The sequence below is a fragment of the Trachurus trachurus genome, assembly GCF_905171665.1.
Source record: "Trachurus trachurus genome assembly, chromosome: 5".
Classification (NCBI taxonomy): Eukaryota; Metazoa; Chordata; class Actinopteri; order Carangiformes; family Carangidae; genus Trachurus; species Trachurus trachurus.
Window position 1 is genome coordinate 31,080,763 of NC_139896.1, and position 17,231 is coordinate 31,097,993.

At 41.7% G+C, this 17,231-nt stretch overlaps 1 protein-coding gene across 1 annotated transcript in view; it reads right to left on the reverse strand.

Annotated features, from left to right (window-relative positions):
• Positions 1-6,173: 6,173 nt before the first annotated feature.
• Positions 6,174-17,231, reverse strand: part of syn2b (synapsin IIb) — a gene marked incomplete at its 3' end in the record, with an annotated part of 98,137 nt that continues 87,079 nt past the window's right edge. Inside the window, exons 11-15 of the mRNA XM_083971094.1 lie at positions 15,403-15,505; positions 11,323-11,499; positions 10,941-11,007; positions 6,910-7,855; positions 6,174-6,330 (exon numbers count right to left, since the gene is read on the reverse strand). Coding sequence (XP_083827220.1) covers positions 6,174-6,330; positions 6,910-7,855; positions 10,941-11,007; positions 11,323-11,499; positions 15,403-15,505 — 1,450 coding nt within the window. The remainder of the gene's footprint in view (positions 6,331-6,909; positions 7,856-10,940; positions 11,008-11,322; positions 11,500-15,402; positions 15,506-17,231) is intronic.

Here is a 17,231-nt window from a genome sequence, read left to right on the forward strand (position 1 = left end):
TTCGAGTCCCGCGTCGGGCAGACCTTTCCTGCATGTCATTCCCCCTCTCTCTGCCTCCCCCTTTCCTGTCTATCTCACTGTGCTATCCAATCAAGGCAAAAAAGCCACACACAAAAAAAAAATACTTGAAAAAAAAAAGTATGCAGTAAGTAGCTATTGCACATAACGTTCAGACACATTCCTCTTTTTATTTCTATTTATACACATCAGTAGCTTAATCGCCATTGACCAGGTGCAATGATTAGCTACATAGCTAATGAGGGTCAGGTGCCAGTTTTGAGAAGACGTAGCCTACGCTCTATCAAGAGTGAATCACATTGTTACAATCATTTCATGAGGTAAAACATATTTTATTCCAACTCTATGGACAACAGTGTACACTCAACCAAAAGTGTTAAAACATAGGTAAATGTACTCATACAGAATGTTTCATAGGTCTACTACCACCAATATTATTATTATAGCCTATAGCCTATTACTTTACTATTACACTTGTAAAATTACCAGTTACCAAATTGTTTGCTGACTGATTGAAAGGTTGCCCTCTCAGTAAATTAGTAGACTAATGCCTTAAGGGGTTATAACATTCACATCTTGGTATCAATCATTTTTTAGACATGCACTTTTCTCCATAAACCTGACTGAATTCACCCATTGGCAGACATGTCATAGTGGAGAGACAATGTAGCAGATCCTGCAACTGAGTAAAACGATTCACCGCCCAAGGAAATCATGAGAAACTGTTTTGGCAGTCGAGGGCTGCTTGTTGGTGGTAAGTTTGAAATAAAGAGTCAGTTTTAAGTTGAAGAAAGAGATTCTTCAAACCATTAAAAAGTGCAAAAAACTAAGCACCATTAATAGTGATTTGCTTATAAGCTGCATGTGCATATAGTTTTACTGTAGATTTAAAAAAAAAAAGGAACAACTTAGTGCTAACCTCACACCATTTATAGTAGGCCTAAGATATTGAAATGTACAGGCTATATTTTTACTATGTTGGCTCAACTATGGTTCACATTGTTTTCAACCCACTTATTTTGAAATCTTCTAATCTAAAGATATCAGGTGTTGTTTTTTTTGCTATAAATATAATTACACCAGATCAGAATCAGTGTTCAATGTTGAGCGTTCAACTGGACACTTGAGATGTAGCCGAAATATTGGTAGACCACAGACAACCTTAAAAATGTTGTTAGGTTTGGTTTGAACCTTTCCAGTAGCAGTCAGGCGCATGCAACAGGCAGCTGAGCAATCTGCTGAGGAAATGTTTCCACAATCAAAATGTTCAGTCCATGAAGAAATAAATGTTCCCATTTTTTGTCACTTGACCAGACGATGACCTGTCTGCTCAAGTGATGCACCTCCTTAAAGACACTGGTCGATGGCTAGCTATGTAGGTGAAAGGATGCATTCATGTTTTTAACGGAATTTATTTTAAGAAGAACAGGCCGTGATGTTTCTCTTCCTCAGAAAACCTCTGTCATTTAATATAATGTAGATAAATGATCTGATCATGTTCTCTGGTCTGTTCCTGGCAGTGAATGAGCCACTTTGCATGTCACAAACATATTATTGTACTTGTATATTGTAGTATTGTACAGGAACAGTCTCCAGTCTTCTAGTACAAACTGAAACTTCAAGAAAATACTAAATAAGCCCAATGAAGAAGCCCCAAAAATTGGGTACACCTTGGTGTGCAGAAGAACACATTGTAAAAGCATTACACATCTGTGTGTAGCTTTTCAGCATGGATTTAACATTAGATTACAGATGTGGAGATGTGAAACCCTGCTGCACACTGTTTAGAAAGTTCCCATAGTGTTTGTGTGAGGTAGCTAAATGCAAGCGTCGCTCAGTTAAGTTACTTTCGCTGTGCAGCAGTCAGCTTGATTTCATCTGTCTTTGATCTATCATAACTCAGTACTGTGAACAAAGACAGCTGGCACACTTTGCTTATTTACAGACCCACACACACACACACACACACACACACACACACACACACACACACACACACACACACACACACACACACACACACACACACACACACACACACACACACACACACACACACACACACACACACACACACATACAAACACACTCTTGCAGTCTCTCACATGCATAACGGTCCTCCCCACGCAGAATGTCTTTGTGCTGAACTAATAGAAATTACACCCCTGAGAGTTTTGCTGTCACAAACAAAATGAAGCAATAATTCCTGACTGTTTATACATTTGAGTCCCAGTGGAGAACTGGGGCTCTGGTATCTGAAATTGTTCATCATCAAAGCGCTTTATCAGACTCTTTTACTCTGTCATGATACAATAATTATTATAAAGCGGACCAGTCACATGATGTTTCAGGCATGGGAGCAAGCTAGTCAAAGTGAAGAGGGTGGCGATGAAAATGAAACCCTCAAAATCTGCATCAGTGTTGGTGCTTAACACCAGGAAATGGGCCAAGAGGGCTCGATTTCCCCTTCATCCGCATACGCATCGGATGATACAAGAACTAAATCTGGATATTATGACGTTTAAGCGGCGTAATGATTGGCCTAGCTCGCCCTCAGCCTGTCTCCAGCAGGTTGGGATAAGCACCAAGATAAACAGGGTTTGGCTAGTATAGGCTCACTTTGGTGCCTCAGCCGCCCACGTCCTCGTCCCTATGAGCAGTGTGATGGAGATGTTCCCACAGATCTCAACTGACAACTCGCCCCATGGATGGAGAACTAAGCAGAGCGTATTTCCTCTGCCTGCTCTGTACGTATTGTGTTGAAAATGTTTACCCTAAACAAAGTATGGCCCATTGAAAGTGTGTTGAAAGATCTGTAATGGTGGAGTAGTGTTATAAAATCTTTTTTTCCTTCTTTTTTAAAATTTTGAATTAATTGAAGATACTTCCTGCTTGGCTTGATTTGCTTTGTCAGTTTTTTTGTCTACACACCTACACATGTTTTGTTTATACAAATACAGAAGTATTTCACATGTAAACACTGTGGTTTATGTCAAAGACATTCCACTGTTAGAGATACATCCCTCACTTCATATGCATTCAGTGACATTTAAGTGGTGACATCAAAAGAAAATACCACGGAAGATGGAAACTAAAAGGAAGATGGAAAAGAAAGAAATATAAAGCATGCAGACATCACAACAACTGTTGAGATGTGAGGAGTAAACTGGGTGGTTATTGATTGCAATGCATGCATGTTTGCATACACAGTAGACCTGTGTGTGCAGTAGTTAGTAAGTGTGCTGTGCTGATATGCATGAGGGTTGGAGAAGGGCAGAGTATGACAATTACAAGTTGACACATGAGCTTCACAGATGGCTGAAAAGGGAGGACACACAAATAACACTGATGATCATTATTATGGTTCTTACTGTCACTTTATTACCACGTCTATTATCTAGGTGATAATAATTATGATGATGACACTGTGTTGACGTCAGTGGTGGTTTTCAACGCCGATGTAGCTCATACAGCGTTTCCACATGCACATAGTGCCATCTGCTGGTTCAGCACAGCCGGTTCAGCCAACCCCTCCTTCATAAAAGAGCACGAGACAGATGTCTTTGTTGTTCTGTATAATTAGATTTTCATCTTGGAGCAAGGGTTCAAGGTCTGCTCCAGGCATCACCCACCGGCCCTGCTGATGTGCACCAACAAGAACACAGAACGAACAGAGCTCGTATCGACCTGACACCTAATACTACTCTGGAGAGACAGACATAAAATGGACTTTCCCCATTTAATTCAAAGTGATACGTTGCATATTTGTTGTTTTCAAAGAACAGATCTCATAACTAAATTGAGTATGTTTTGTCTCACCAGGCTGCTGTGGTGCTGCATCAGGCCTCACAGTTAGTTGAGAGTTTTTTGTCTTCAAATCCAGTCAAATTAATGTTGCACACCCAAATCTTGTTTAGATGTTATTCCAAATAGAGCCTACAGTTCTGAATATGAGAAAATAACTATGTAACATTCTGTGGAAACAAAACTCTCATTTTGTTATATTGCCAAGGTACAGCACTCCTGCTAATGGACAGACACTGCATGTCACTTCCTGTTCCTCTCACTTTTACTGTAGATGTCCACTGGGCCAGAACTAACTTCTATAGGCAGCCATTATTCCAAATCCTGAGCTGTCACATAGTTAATTATCTTCTTTCTGTGGCTTTGTTGCTTTGTTTTACTCTTAATAGTTACTGTAAGGGGTCTCTCATTTTTGTCCTAGATGTCAGACACAGCTACAGTGTATGTGTATATTACAGATTTACTAAAGAAAGTTTTGTTTTAATTGGTCAGTTTACCAAAACACAACTCGATAGACATGAGCATGAATCTCACATGGTGAATCAGTGAAATGATGGAACCACATCTTTATTCATATTTTATCTGTACAGAAGAAAAAAAAACATTAGTCACCAGATCATGCAAAGCAAATAAAAACACAATACAAAACAAAGAATATACTGTACCATAAATATAGCGCCTCAAAAAAATAAATAAATCAGTCAATATATTACAAAAAATAAACTCCTGAGATGACACGTACATACATACAAATACAATATGTTTTAATTTACTTGCAACATAGCACTCATGATGGATAAGCAGACAGGTTGATATGGAGTTCTTAGGTGCTGAGATTTTTTTTTTTTTCCATTTGTACACACATGGACTTGAAATGCAGCAGCTCAACTGAAAATAACCAGTCAAGGTTGAATGTGGGTTAATTCCAGGTTGCTTTAAATCGAGTCCTATATAACAAATAGGATTAGTCCCAAAAACCGTCACTTTAATATGGCATGTTGACCTGAAACCCAGCGTCTGACTGCAGTAAAGAGCAACCTGGAAAGTTACCACTGAAAGGAATCTTAAAGGGAATGTAGGAATAAGGTATTGAACAGATACACACGTCCTGTATGTATAATCATATTCATATGTATAATAGGATGACAGCGCTCAACAGTCACGTTGAGGTGTTATTGCACTACTGTCTCAATGTCTTTTTATGAGAATAATCAACAAATTACAATACTGTTGATAGATCTACACAGAGGTGAAACAGGAAATCACCAGTCACATTGACAGACATGTGTTACTGTTTGAAATGCATTCATTTACTCTTGTAGGATTGATTTACTCAGTCTGAGCTGAGGTAAATGAATGGATTTCGAGCTGTAATCGACCCAGGTCTGCACAACTAACGAACGTAGCTGTGAATTGAAAACATGTTCACAATAAGGCTACAACATCTAGAGAGAAAGAGAGAGAGAGATAGAGAGATAAGAGAGAGAGATAGGCAGCGGAGGGCAAAACTCAACACTGATAGGTCGTCCTTCTGCTCCACTAAAGTCACACCGAACCACCTGGAGGAGCCATGCATATCAACTCAACACGGATGAACACACACATATTTCCAACTCCCTCACACGACAATGAACTCGTAGCTCGTAGACACAAAAAAGGGGGCAGCGATGAAGACCACCTGCATTTAAACAGGAACAAATCTTTAAAGATGTAGTTTTTTTTTCTTCTTTTACTCACATACTTTCACTTACTGACAAAAAAACACTCACAGTGAGGGGAAACCACCCAATGTCAAATCTTCATCTTTTAAAATGTGTATAAATCCAACCACTGAGTGAAAGAGTTATGTCACTGACAAAAGCTAATTGAAAAGTGTGACCGGATTTTTAAATATATTTTTTTTAAATATTAGCTTCTCTCCCTTTATAGTTATATATAGTTGTTTGGTTTTTATTTTCTGTATATATAGTGTATGTACATCACATCTGTTGTCTTGAATATAATACTTTTCATATACTTTCATATATTTCTGAAAGTGTGCTCTGGGAAAAATAAAGATTTTTTAAAATTCTATTCTATCTATTCTCTTCTGTATCATTGACGTAACTCCTTCAGTCCGATTAGCCCGACACAGCTTCATTCGCTGCAACGTCCTACCCAGCAGGCCTCACTGTTACTCATACAGAGGAGCTGAAAGTGGAGGAGGGACGGGAGGGAATACAGTACAGTTAACACACAAAGTTTAATCTCAGACTGGTTCACATTTAAATGTCAATCAAGTCATCACTGGCCAAAGGTAAAAGGTGGGGCCAGAATCAACAAGGGCCTGACTATTAGGGATCCTGCTGCGTCTAGTCAGAGAAAAGGCTGGCGAAGGACTTTCGGAGATTGCGAATGGTCTCTGCCTTTGCCTCTTCCTGGCCGTCGCCTCCCCCAGAGGTTGAGACGCCGCGGAAGAAAGAAGAATCGCTGAAAGCGTTGAAGGCATTGGTCAGGGACTGGGACTTACTGGGAAGTGGGAAAAAGAGAGGGAGGAGGGGATGGGATGATGGGATAAAAGAGGTGTAGAGGAATGGAAAAGAGGAGTGTATGAATATTAAGAGCATTTGTGAGGGGGTAAGTGGGGAGCAAAGACAGACTGGGAAATGCTTAAGAGGGCACATATACAATTTCCTTTTCTTTTCTTTTTTTTTTTTACAACATCCTTAATTACATTTATTGTATTCAGTATATTCTATCCTATTCTAAAGCCTGACCAGGGACAAAGACTGCAAATTAGCTGAAGCTAGACGTCTTATATGCATCGCATTTTCCATTTTTTGTGGCAATGTTGTATGTATTGTCCCTGTTAAATAAACATTAAAATAAAATAATAAAAAATAAGAACTGTAACAGATAAATAATTTCAGCCAGACAGGACTGTCACATTAAAAGACATTTTATCACATTGATACTTTAAATCCTGTGAATGAGTGTGTTATCTCTCTATAGCAGGAAATAATTGTTTTTTGTTTCCTAATCAAATTATGGCCCACTGACATGTATGTCTTTGCATTATCAACATGGCGTTGATAATATGGCTCTTACTTCAGCAGAGGATGGCTCTTTTGCTGGGATGCTGGCTGCTCTTCCCCGGGGGCCTGGGCCTCATCGGGGGCCGCAGCTGCTTCAGCTGGGGCCGACTCAGGGTTTGGAGAGGGAGAGGGAGAGGCCGGCTTGGCCTGGGGCTGAGCCTTAGCCGGAGACTGGACATTAGTCGGGGACTGGCTGGCTTTGACCGGGGACTGGACCTGTGCCGGGGCCGAGGCGGCGTCTGAGGTGGGAGCGGGCGCTGAGGCCTGGGCAGTGAGCTGGGGTTTGGGTGAGGCTTTGGGAGGAGGCGGGGTTTGGGGCTTTGGCTGGAGCTGCGGTTTTGAATTCCTGCGCATAGGTGGGATGGGCTTTGCGGGTGGTGTGGGTTTGGGGGGCAGATCTTTTGGTTTACCAGGAGCCGGGGATGGGGGGCCCTGGGACTGGGGCTTGGGCTGCTCTGTTGTAGGAGCTGAAGCTGAGGGTGCAGGTGCAGGTGAGGCTGGGGCTGGGGCTGGGGCTGGGGCTGGGGCTGGGGCTGGGGCTGGGGCTGGGGCTGGGGCTGAGGCTGGGGCTGGGGTTGGAGGGGAGGCCGGAGCTATGCTGGCTGCTGCTGCTGCTGCTGCTGCTTTGGTTGGAGGGGAGCGTGGAGCTGCTGCTGCTGCTGCTGCTGCTGCTGCTGCTGCTGCTTTAGCCGGGGATGATGGTGAAGCTTTGGCCGGAGCGGAAGCAGAATCCGGGGCTGACTTTGCGACGGATGGGGCTCTCGTCATCGGGGGAGGCCTCGGCACTGGAGGTTTTGTGACTGAGGCGGCTTTCTGAACTGGGCTTGGCTTCTGAGCCTGAGCTGGTTTCTGAGCTGGACTAGGTTTCTGGGGCGGTCCAGGTTTTGGTACTGGTTCAGATGCTCTCTTGGCTGATGACTCTGATGATGGATCCACACTCTGTGATTTCACTGGTGCACCTGAAAAATGGAGATAAGAGTTATGTTCGATTATTGTCCAAAACCTAAATAAATAACACAGAGGCAGGAACATTAAAAAAAAAAAGCAAAGGAATAAAATAAATAAATCAGCATTATCATTTTATAAATTCAACACCTGTTGTCCAAAGACCAAAGCAGAACATGATACAGACAGTGAGTTAGTGTCTACACATGCCCATTCATAAAAAACCCTAACCAACACCTCTGTCAAGAACGGACTGGGGCGAAGCAGGCTCTGAATGTTTGGACTGCAGTGACCAGCAGAAGGCAACAGATCAACAGTTAAGAGGAAGATATGGCCGCTCGCCACTCATGCCAAGTGTTAGCTGCTTTATGCAACACCGACTCATTTGACCATTAGGAGGTAGTGTGGTGATAAAAAAGAGAGCGGCAGTGAGGGGAGAGGGGAAAGAGCAGAGGGATGAGGATGAAAGGAAGTAAACAACCGAAGGAGAAATGACACAACTAAAAAGAGAGTATTGGCAAAAACAGCTCAGTGAGTCAAACGCAGGCAGCTAAGCAGCCTATCATGCAACACAAAAGACACTAGTGATTATGCATGCTGGGTAGGAAATGACGAGGCAGGGATGAGTTTCCAGTGGCTGATAATTCACTTTCCTGGATGCAGGATTATGGTTGAGTATGTAAATCATATGTTAAAATTTGTTTCATATGTTTCATCTTGGAAAGTGCATATTCATTTACTGCATGCTTTGCTGCGTACGGTATATTTAGATTTTTTTAATGACATTATAGACATGATCTCGCATGAGCATTGCAAAACTTTCATGAAAATTCATCCCAGAAGCTCTCAGACAGTCACTGCTGTCAGGCAGCTCAACGGCAGCGAGTCTTACGTTTTATCACTTTGTCATTAATCATCCCAATTGCTGCTTGGGACTCACGGCACACAGAAATCAAAGAAAATACCATTTGTACAAACATCATTTTCAAAGGGTGACACAGTAAAAATGCTTGGATCCAAACCATGTATTACACGCCCACAGTTTGCTTGGATTTATTTCACCACATCTACTTGATTATATTTATATTCATTTTTATTCAGATGACTGTTTGATCTGAGAAGGCAGTTAAGCCATGCAAGTCAACAAAAAGTCTTTTCTAAAACCAGTGTCCTGGACTGAACAATATCTCTTCACATGAATCAGGAGAGATTTGATTATTTTTGTATTAATTTAATGGTCTGGATCTAAGCTAATAAGAAATGAACATGCAGAGAAAGAAAAGGAAGCTTCTTTCTTGTCACAGTTTTCATTTAACACATGAGCGGGTTTTGTAATTGAGGAACAGAGTCTTGTTTTAGGTATTATAACACAGAACACCGAGAGCTCGTTCACAACCAAAGACAACACCGAGCAGTTGCTCACAAAACATTCAGATCTTGCAATTCAGATCTTTGTTGCTTGACAGAAGGAAGGGAACTTGTTTATCATGAACTGATCTGCACCATGACAAGGTGCAGGATTTAAAAGGGATTCAGAAGCCAGGCATTAACCACAGAAATCCAGCTGAGCTGACTAAAACTTTATTTTCACAAATGACTGAGGAGGAAATTGAAGGTTGTATATTTCTCTCCGTTTAAGAATGCATAAAAACAAGCAGAGCATCCATCTAGAAACCAGCTCGTGTTTACCGCCACCCAACAATTCTTCACAATTCTAAATTATCTGCAAAAAGCCGCATTGCAGAGCCATTTAGATTCAAACAAATTGAGCTGAAATCAGATTTGCACATCTTAACGCCAGAGGCAAATGTTAACATTAACATTTCCTGTAAAACATTGAAAGCTGGCTCACTAGAACAACCAGCACACAAACACATATCAAACTCAACACACAGTACAAACATTCATTATTTAACACAGACACACACACACACACACACATCCATGCAAAACTTAAATACCATCATCAACAATCATGCAAACACACACTAACTACAGCAAACCACTAATTAATTTACAGTGTTAAGCACCGTTTTACCAGAGCTTTTAGTCGGCACAGTTAGTTTTAACACACCAGCCCTGAGCACAAATGTCACCACACTAACACACAGGCTATGGCTGCAATTAAAATGAACACACTTGTTAAATTCAGTGCAATTGTTCAAGAGAGACAGGTTGAAGAGAGACAAAGCCGTAGCTTAGACCTGTTTCTTGTCTTGGACCCAGACTACATACAGTATGTCAACACCACACATAACAGGATACCAGTGGGAAACAATGCTGAATTTGACTGCAGCAACAATTTTGGCCACATTCTTACATACCGCTCCTTTAAATCCTGTTTAAATGATCAACAAACTGAAATGTAGAAATTACATAGGCTACTGTGATTTTAAGAAGGGGTCATGTCCCAGACTTGTCAAAGCTCTATGAAACCATGAAACTATTGTTTCTACACTTTGATTTTGTATGAATGAAGTAAAAGAGATACAGCTGGTTTACTTTAGAGATGCTGTTAGGCAGATTGTGATACCTTTTAAAACACAGAGTTAAAAAGCAAAGAGGAATAAAAAAGTAAAATAAAAGAGAATAGATAAAGTTTAGTTCTTAGCTATGCAAACATAAGCTAAGATAACCAGATGCTACAGTAGCTGCAGCTTCACACTGCTCTCAATCCTCTCATCGAACCAAGTGAGTGCTTCTCCCAAACTATTCCATTAATTTATATGTAAAATTCAACATGTATGACTGAGCCTGCCTGAGCATCATGTCCATAATACCTGTAATATGGGATAAAGGGTGTTTTTACCAACACTGTTTGTCAGAGTCAGAATCCTATAGGTCAACAGACTAAAAAACACCACACACTGGTTCCTCAGATTTTTCCAGTTAATTAACAAAAAACTTTGTCCGGCGAGTTTCTCCACTAAGGGCAGGACGTCACAGAGAAAGCGCCACATTTTTCAAATGCTGGAAACATAATCTCTTAAGATGTCTGAGAGCGAACTGTCCCACCACTGATTCAGAGGGTTTCCTAGACATGCTTTGGCTCTACAGCAGGAACACTTGTATTACAATGGAGAACAGTGTTTAGACAACCTTGGGGTTGAGGGCGCTGGCCTGACGTCCTGTTTGGATCTGCCAGTCCTTCCTTAAGGGCAGCACTCTGGGAGAGAGTGAGGGGGTGGGGGAAAGACAGAAAGAAAGGAAGAAAAACAGAGAAGAGAGTGGGAAAGAAGTGCAATAAGAATCAGCAGCAAACTGTGAAAGGCTACGACTCGATCGTTTTCCTGTATAGATTTACAGCCTCAGATCGTTCTGAGCAATACCTCCTAGAGAACCAGCGTGAATTCATCTCAGCGAGAAATGAAGCAAATGGTGTGTGAGCGTGCGTTACTGTCAATATTTATGTGAATTTGCCCAATATGAAAACACAGCATGTTTGGCCGTGCACTCAAGTGTGTCGTTCTACAGCTTCTACCTGCTGGGGCTGCACAGTCGTTGCCCTCTGGCCTTGAGGGGAGCGAGCAGGTGAACGGGAAGCGCTGGATGACCTGGTTGCCAGTACTTGGTTCATCTTAGCGGCCACCACGTCTGAGATGAGCTGGCGATCTTCCACCTGGTGATCACCAATCAGCTGCATAGATGAACCCACAACCTGGAGGATGAGGAGAACAGACGATGTGTTAGATAATGTGTGTGTCTTTTTTTATATTATTGGAAAGACGATTTTAACTGGCGTGGTGATAGCTTTATATGACTTTTCACAAGGTTTCAGTTCATATAGTTTAATTTCTCTGGATACTGTCTGTGTTGTTACAGCACGTATGGTAAAAAATATTCATATATTTAAACATGATGATAATTCCTGATGCCATCTTGTCATGCACTGTGCTGCAGGATGCTTCTTTGTCCCATCACATGAGCAGCCTAATAAAATGAAGAAATACTGTATGTATATGCCCTTAAAGGGATAGTTCAACATTTTGACTAATTGGCCCATTGCCATAATCCCTGTAGTTTTAGGAGTAGGTTCGTTACCTTTAATTGTCGGTGCAAGCTATTTTTAGAATGGCGGAGCAGAGCCGTGAGCTGCTCAGAGCTACGCTACGGAGGCTCATGGAATTTCTTGGTTTCCCTCATCAAACTCATCATACACAATCCAGCAACTCCAAAAACACTCTGTTAGACAAGTTGTGACCTGCACATTCACCACGCTATGAGATAATAACAGAACGTTACGAGACGGAGTTGTTTTATAGGTAAATTCATGCAAAACTGCTGATGTGCGTTCCCGTCGGGGCAGTTTTTCGGCAAGCAGTCTCTGCATTTGCCTCTAAAACAACTCTGTCTCGTAACATTCCTTCTGTTATTATCTCATAGCAGGGTGAATGAGCAGGTCACAACTTGTCCACGAGAGCGTTTTGGAGTTATTGGATTGTGTGTTTGATGAGGAAAACCAAGAAATTTCATTAGCCTCCATGGTGTAGCTCTGAGCAGCTCGCAGCTCTGCTCCGCCGTTCTAAAAATAGCTTGCACCGACAATTAAAGGTAATGAACCTACTCCGATTATGGCAATGGGCCAATTTGCCAAAATGTTGAACTATCCCTTTAAACACACTCTCTCTCACACACACACACAGCCTGACAGCCTGTGTCTGCAAAAACATGACAATCATCTTTCTTTCCCCCGCATCCACATCTTTTATCACTGTCGCAGCCAAACTGCTGCGGCATAAGATAAGAGATTTATATTTTAGTGCAATCAGCATCCACGTTAATACACTGCCGCTCAACATCTACACTACATCATTATGAAAAAGCGGAGCGATGATCGGTGGGGACATTTTTCTCGTCTTTTCCACTGTAGGATCTAATCTAAATATTACCAAATATTTGATTCCGACAGTCAGGCTGCGTGGGAGGTGAAACGTGGCTCGGATGCAACAGTGACTGAGTGTTGGTATTACTGTGGCTCGTGTATCATCGTCTTCTACACCCTCTGTTTGCTTCAGGCCGTCACTGGGGTTTGTAATTGTTATGTCATTTCCCAAACCTCATCTTCCTTGAGTTTCCTGCTCCTGTCGGTCACCTGATCCCCTTTGCTACCTGTCATACTTGTTTACTCTGTAAAATAACTCTCATTAACTCATTAACTCCACACTCCCAGCTCACTTACAGTAGCAGTTATCTGTTTTCTTTTCATGTTGCATTGGCACTATAGTGAACTTGTTTTCCTGTTTTAACTGCAGGCTTGTTTATTGACTTTGAAATGAATCAAACTGTCTTTAACCATAAGTGTAGTACTGCTGTCTTCATTTTGGTCCAGCTCCTCAGTGCCAGGTACCAGACGTTTGATAAACATGGACCTAGCTTCTTTTTTTTCATGGATGAGGGGGCTGAGTTGATGGACGTCGCTGAGTAGCTCTGTAATTACTGCCAAAATGCATTGAGTGAAGAGCAGTGAGAAGCGGCTTCCTCTATAACACTCCAGCTTGTGTCCTACAAACCCAGGTTTGTCAAGATGCTCCCTGAGCTGGCAGAAATATTGGCCACTCAATCCTCTGGCCAAAGTAGTCTGCTCCAGTTCCTGAGTATTTCTTCCTTCCACTTCCTGCTTGATTACTTCCTGCGGTTCTTTCTTTCCCCACTATCTGCCTGCTCACTCCTTTGTAGCTTTCTTATCTGCCCTTTGGATGTCTCTTGAATTACTCTTCCGCAAGCTGTCCTTCTGAATGTCCTCTCAACCTCAAAGTGTGAAGTCTCTGAGCCAGTGTTAATTGACTATGCCGAAAAATATTCATCAACGAACCTTTTTCATGGACGAAAACTAAATAAAAAGTCAGCTATCAATCTATCAAATCTATCATTCTATCAAAGTCACTAATGAATCACTACTTGCCAATTAGCTCAGAGCAACGGATGATGGTCTTTAGTTCCAGATGTTGTGAGTTTGAGTCTCAACTGGTGCAAAATGAACATTATAATGTCAACTGTCTTGTCTTCCTATTCTCCTGTTTGTGGCTCAGAATTGCCTAAATTTGCCACAAATAGCCCGGACCTGACCCATTGCTTTGCAGCAGCTATAATTTATAGTTCTGTTCTCAGGCAGACACTTGTTTCCCTCACTCTGCATGTTTGCTCGGTTGTTTTTCTGTTTTTGTTTTATCATAGCACATCTATTTCATTCACCTGAAAGTGAAATAAAGAGAACAAAGGGATAACCTTTGGTTGTTTTGCTTCTTTTTATGCGTACTATGAAAATACTTTGTGCTTTACTTGTACATTTGATACTTAAGTGTATTTAATATGAGATACTTTAAGACTTTTACTCGGGTGATTTTCTTATGGGTGACTTTAACTTTTACCAAAGTCATTTTCAGTTATGGTATTTGTACTTTTACTTAGTTATTTTTACTTACGTACTTTATACACCTCTACAATTGAATCAGATGACAACCCTGAACTGCCACGTCCGCCTCCAGGCCGATGAGAGGGTCGTCACAGTGGACAATATAAACTAAACTAAACTAGCCTGTGCATGAACCAGAATCCGCCTGAGCCCCAGAGACCGTTTCTGCTTCTCCACCTGTGTCTGTTACAGTTTTGTTCCACTCATCCTCCCTTGTCTGTTTCGTTCAATTTGCCTCTATTGAACTTGCTTCTTCGCAGCCCAGGAACTGCTCCTGGCTAATGTCACTGCAGCGCAGCTCTATATTACAACCTCCAGCAATAAGGATGGCCTGTCCACTCATGACCTGTTTCTCCAGATTTAACTCCACCAGCTGCGTCTCGCTGTCTGCGTTTGGGTCCTGCTTTCTGTTGCCTACAGCTACATCTGAGAAAGGTGGGTAGATGCTATTCCACTGCACAGTGACATTTTCTCAATCTTGCGGTTGTATTCTTTGCCCGTCTTTGTATTTATGTTGATGCAATCTCCTACTTGCCCACTCGCCTCGCCCACTCTTTGTGTTTTCAGAACTGATGACTGGGGGTGTTTGGACCTTTTTCATACTGAGGCGCAACCACTAAATGTCACAGCGTTCAATTTTTAGGAAACATATTATTGTGGCAAAGAGCACTTTTTGCATTAATATGCAATTGATAACCAATGTGGTCATGACTCCAAGACTAAAGACTTGGAGACATGAAATCAATATGCTAAAACTGTTGGAAAGACAGAGTGAAAGACTAAATACAGAGAGACTAAAGCTGGAAAGACTCAAATTGAGTCTTTTTCAACTTTGAATTATCAAACTCACGATGTGTATTCAGGTTGGGTTCAATCAGTTCATTCCCAGACAGACTATCCAAGGCTCTTGCAGTGCAAATTAGGCCAGACAGGCTAAATTTAAGACTCAAAGACCTTATTAGTGCTCTTATGAATCACAACTCCCACAGGCTGATGTCAACATGGTGAAGTATTTCAGACAAAAGGCGGGAGTCAATAAATGCAGAGATAAAAACAGTTACTGCCTTGTCAGCTGTTCCTTTAACGTCTTTTGAATTTTTTTCCTCCGCACCCCCTCACTCCCTCCCTCACATCTTCACATGTTCTCACCTCGGTGATGTAGTCATTACCATCTTTGCCACAGATGGCTTTGACAGCGCAGATATCGAGCCCTCCGAAGATCTCGGAGCAGGTATCAACCCACAGCTTATACCTGTCACAGAGAGAAGCAGAGTTGACATCTTGACTGCATCCGGCCTCATAAAAGTTAGAATTTGTTTACAGGAAACTACAAAAAAAACCCAACAACAACCCATAAGCTACTATGTACAATAACTTTCTTGAAGGTATGAAAGTGGCACTTGAGGTGAGTTGGGTTGTGCTTTGCTGTATGAAACACAAATTACAAGGACTTTCTTGCCTTACACCATCCTCTGTGGATTGAAAATGCTGTATATTCTGTTCTTGCAAACAACTTTGTCCATAGTATTGACTTTTAACCCGACAGTAAACCAGTTATAGAACCTCTGTAGCTCCAGGCTAGGCGGGCTATAGCTGATAATTAAGGTGCCGCTGCTGCTGTCTGTATGGAGACCCATTGACTTGATGTCTAGAAAACTGTTGAAAATCAAACAAAGGCCAAACACAGATCAATACTGACCTGAAGGAAAATGGAACACTACTTCTCTCCGCAGTGTCGGTTCACCCAACAGTTGTTTTAAGTTTTAAAGTATCTGTGCTGTTCTGTTACTAGTTACCACTGAATAAATTAGATTTTTTTTGTTAGTTTTGCATTATGTGAGTTAACCAATGTAATGATATTATACAAAACTGACTAATGGTCGAGCGGTTAGGAGCATGTCTAATGTTGTTAATGCCCAATGCAGTGATCGCCGTGTCGATCCATACTGCGTGTCATTCCCCCGGTCTCTGTCCCCACTGTCCTGTTTCTCTCTACTATCAGTTAAAGGGATAGTTCAACATTTTGGCAAATTGACCAATTGCCATTATCCCTTTAGTTTTAGGAGTAGGTTCGTTACCTTTAATTGTTGGTGCAAGCTGTTTTTAGAACGGCGGAGCAGAGCCGCAAGCTGCTCAGAGCTACGCTACAGAGGCTAATGGGATTTCGTGGTTTCTCTCGTCGAACTCATTAAATACACAATCCAACAACTCCAAAATGCTCTTGTAGACAAGTTGTGACCTGCACATTCACCACGCTATGAGATAATAACAGAACGTTACGAGACAGAGTTGTTTTCAAGGTAAATTCATGCAAAACCGTTGATGCGCGTTTCCGCCAGGGGCAGTTTTTCAGCAAGCAGTCTCTGCATTTGCCTCGAAAACAACTCTGTCTCGTATCGTTTCATTATTATCTCATAGTGTGGTGAATGTCCAGGTCACAACTTGTCCACCAGAGCGTTTTGGAGTTGTTGGATTGTGTATTTGATGAGTTTGATGAGGGAAACCAAGAAATTCCATGAGCTTCCGTGGCGTAGCTCTGAGCAGCTCGTGGCTCTGCTCCACCATTCTAAAAATAGCTTGCACTGACCCACCCCCCCAAAAAACAAACAAACAAACAAAAAAAACATATCTATCTAACTATATTTTCATGTATTAAAGTTTGTACTATGCATCCACAGATGTTGATGCAGCAACTGCAGTACACACAATCATACTCTAGGTGTGTCTTGTAACACTGATGATGACTCTGTTACACACGTGTGTCTCAGGAAGCCATGCCTCGGAGCCGCATGCATTATAAATGTCAGAAATAACACCCTGTTCTCCCTGCTGTGACATGTCGAGACGCACACTTTGAAAGTTTGAATCAGGAGTTCAGCCATGAGCACAGTAGTTCATTCTAAAAAACATCATATATCCTCAGCCTTTTAGGGAATAACCTGTGTTATGACAAGCCCAACCCATGGTAACTCAATTAC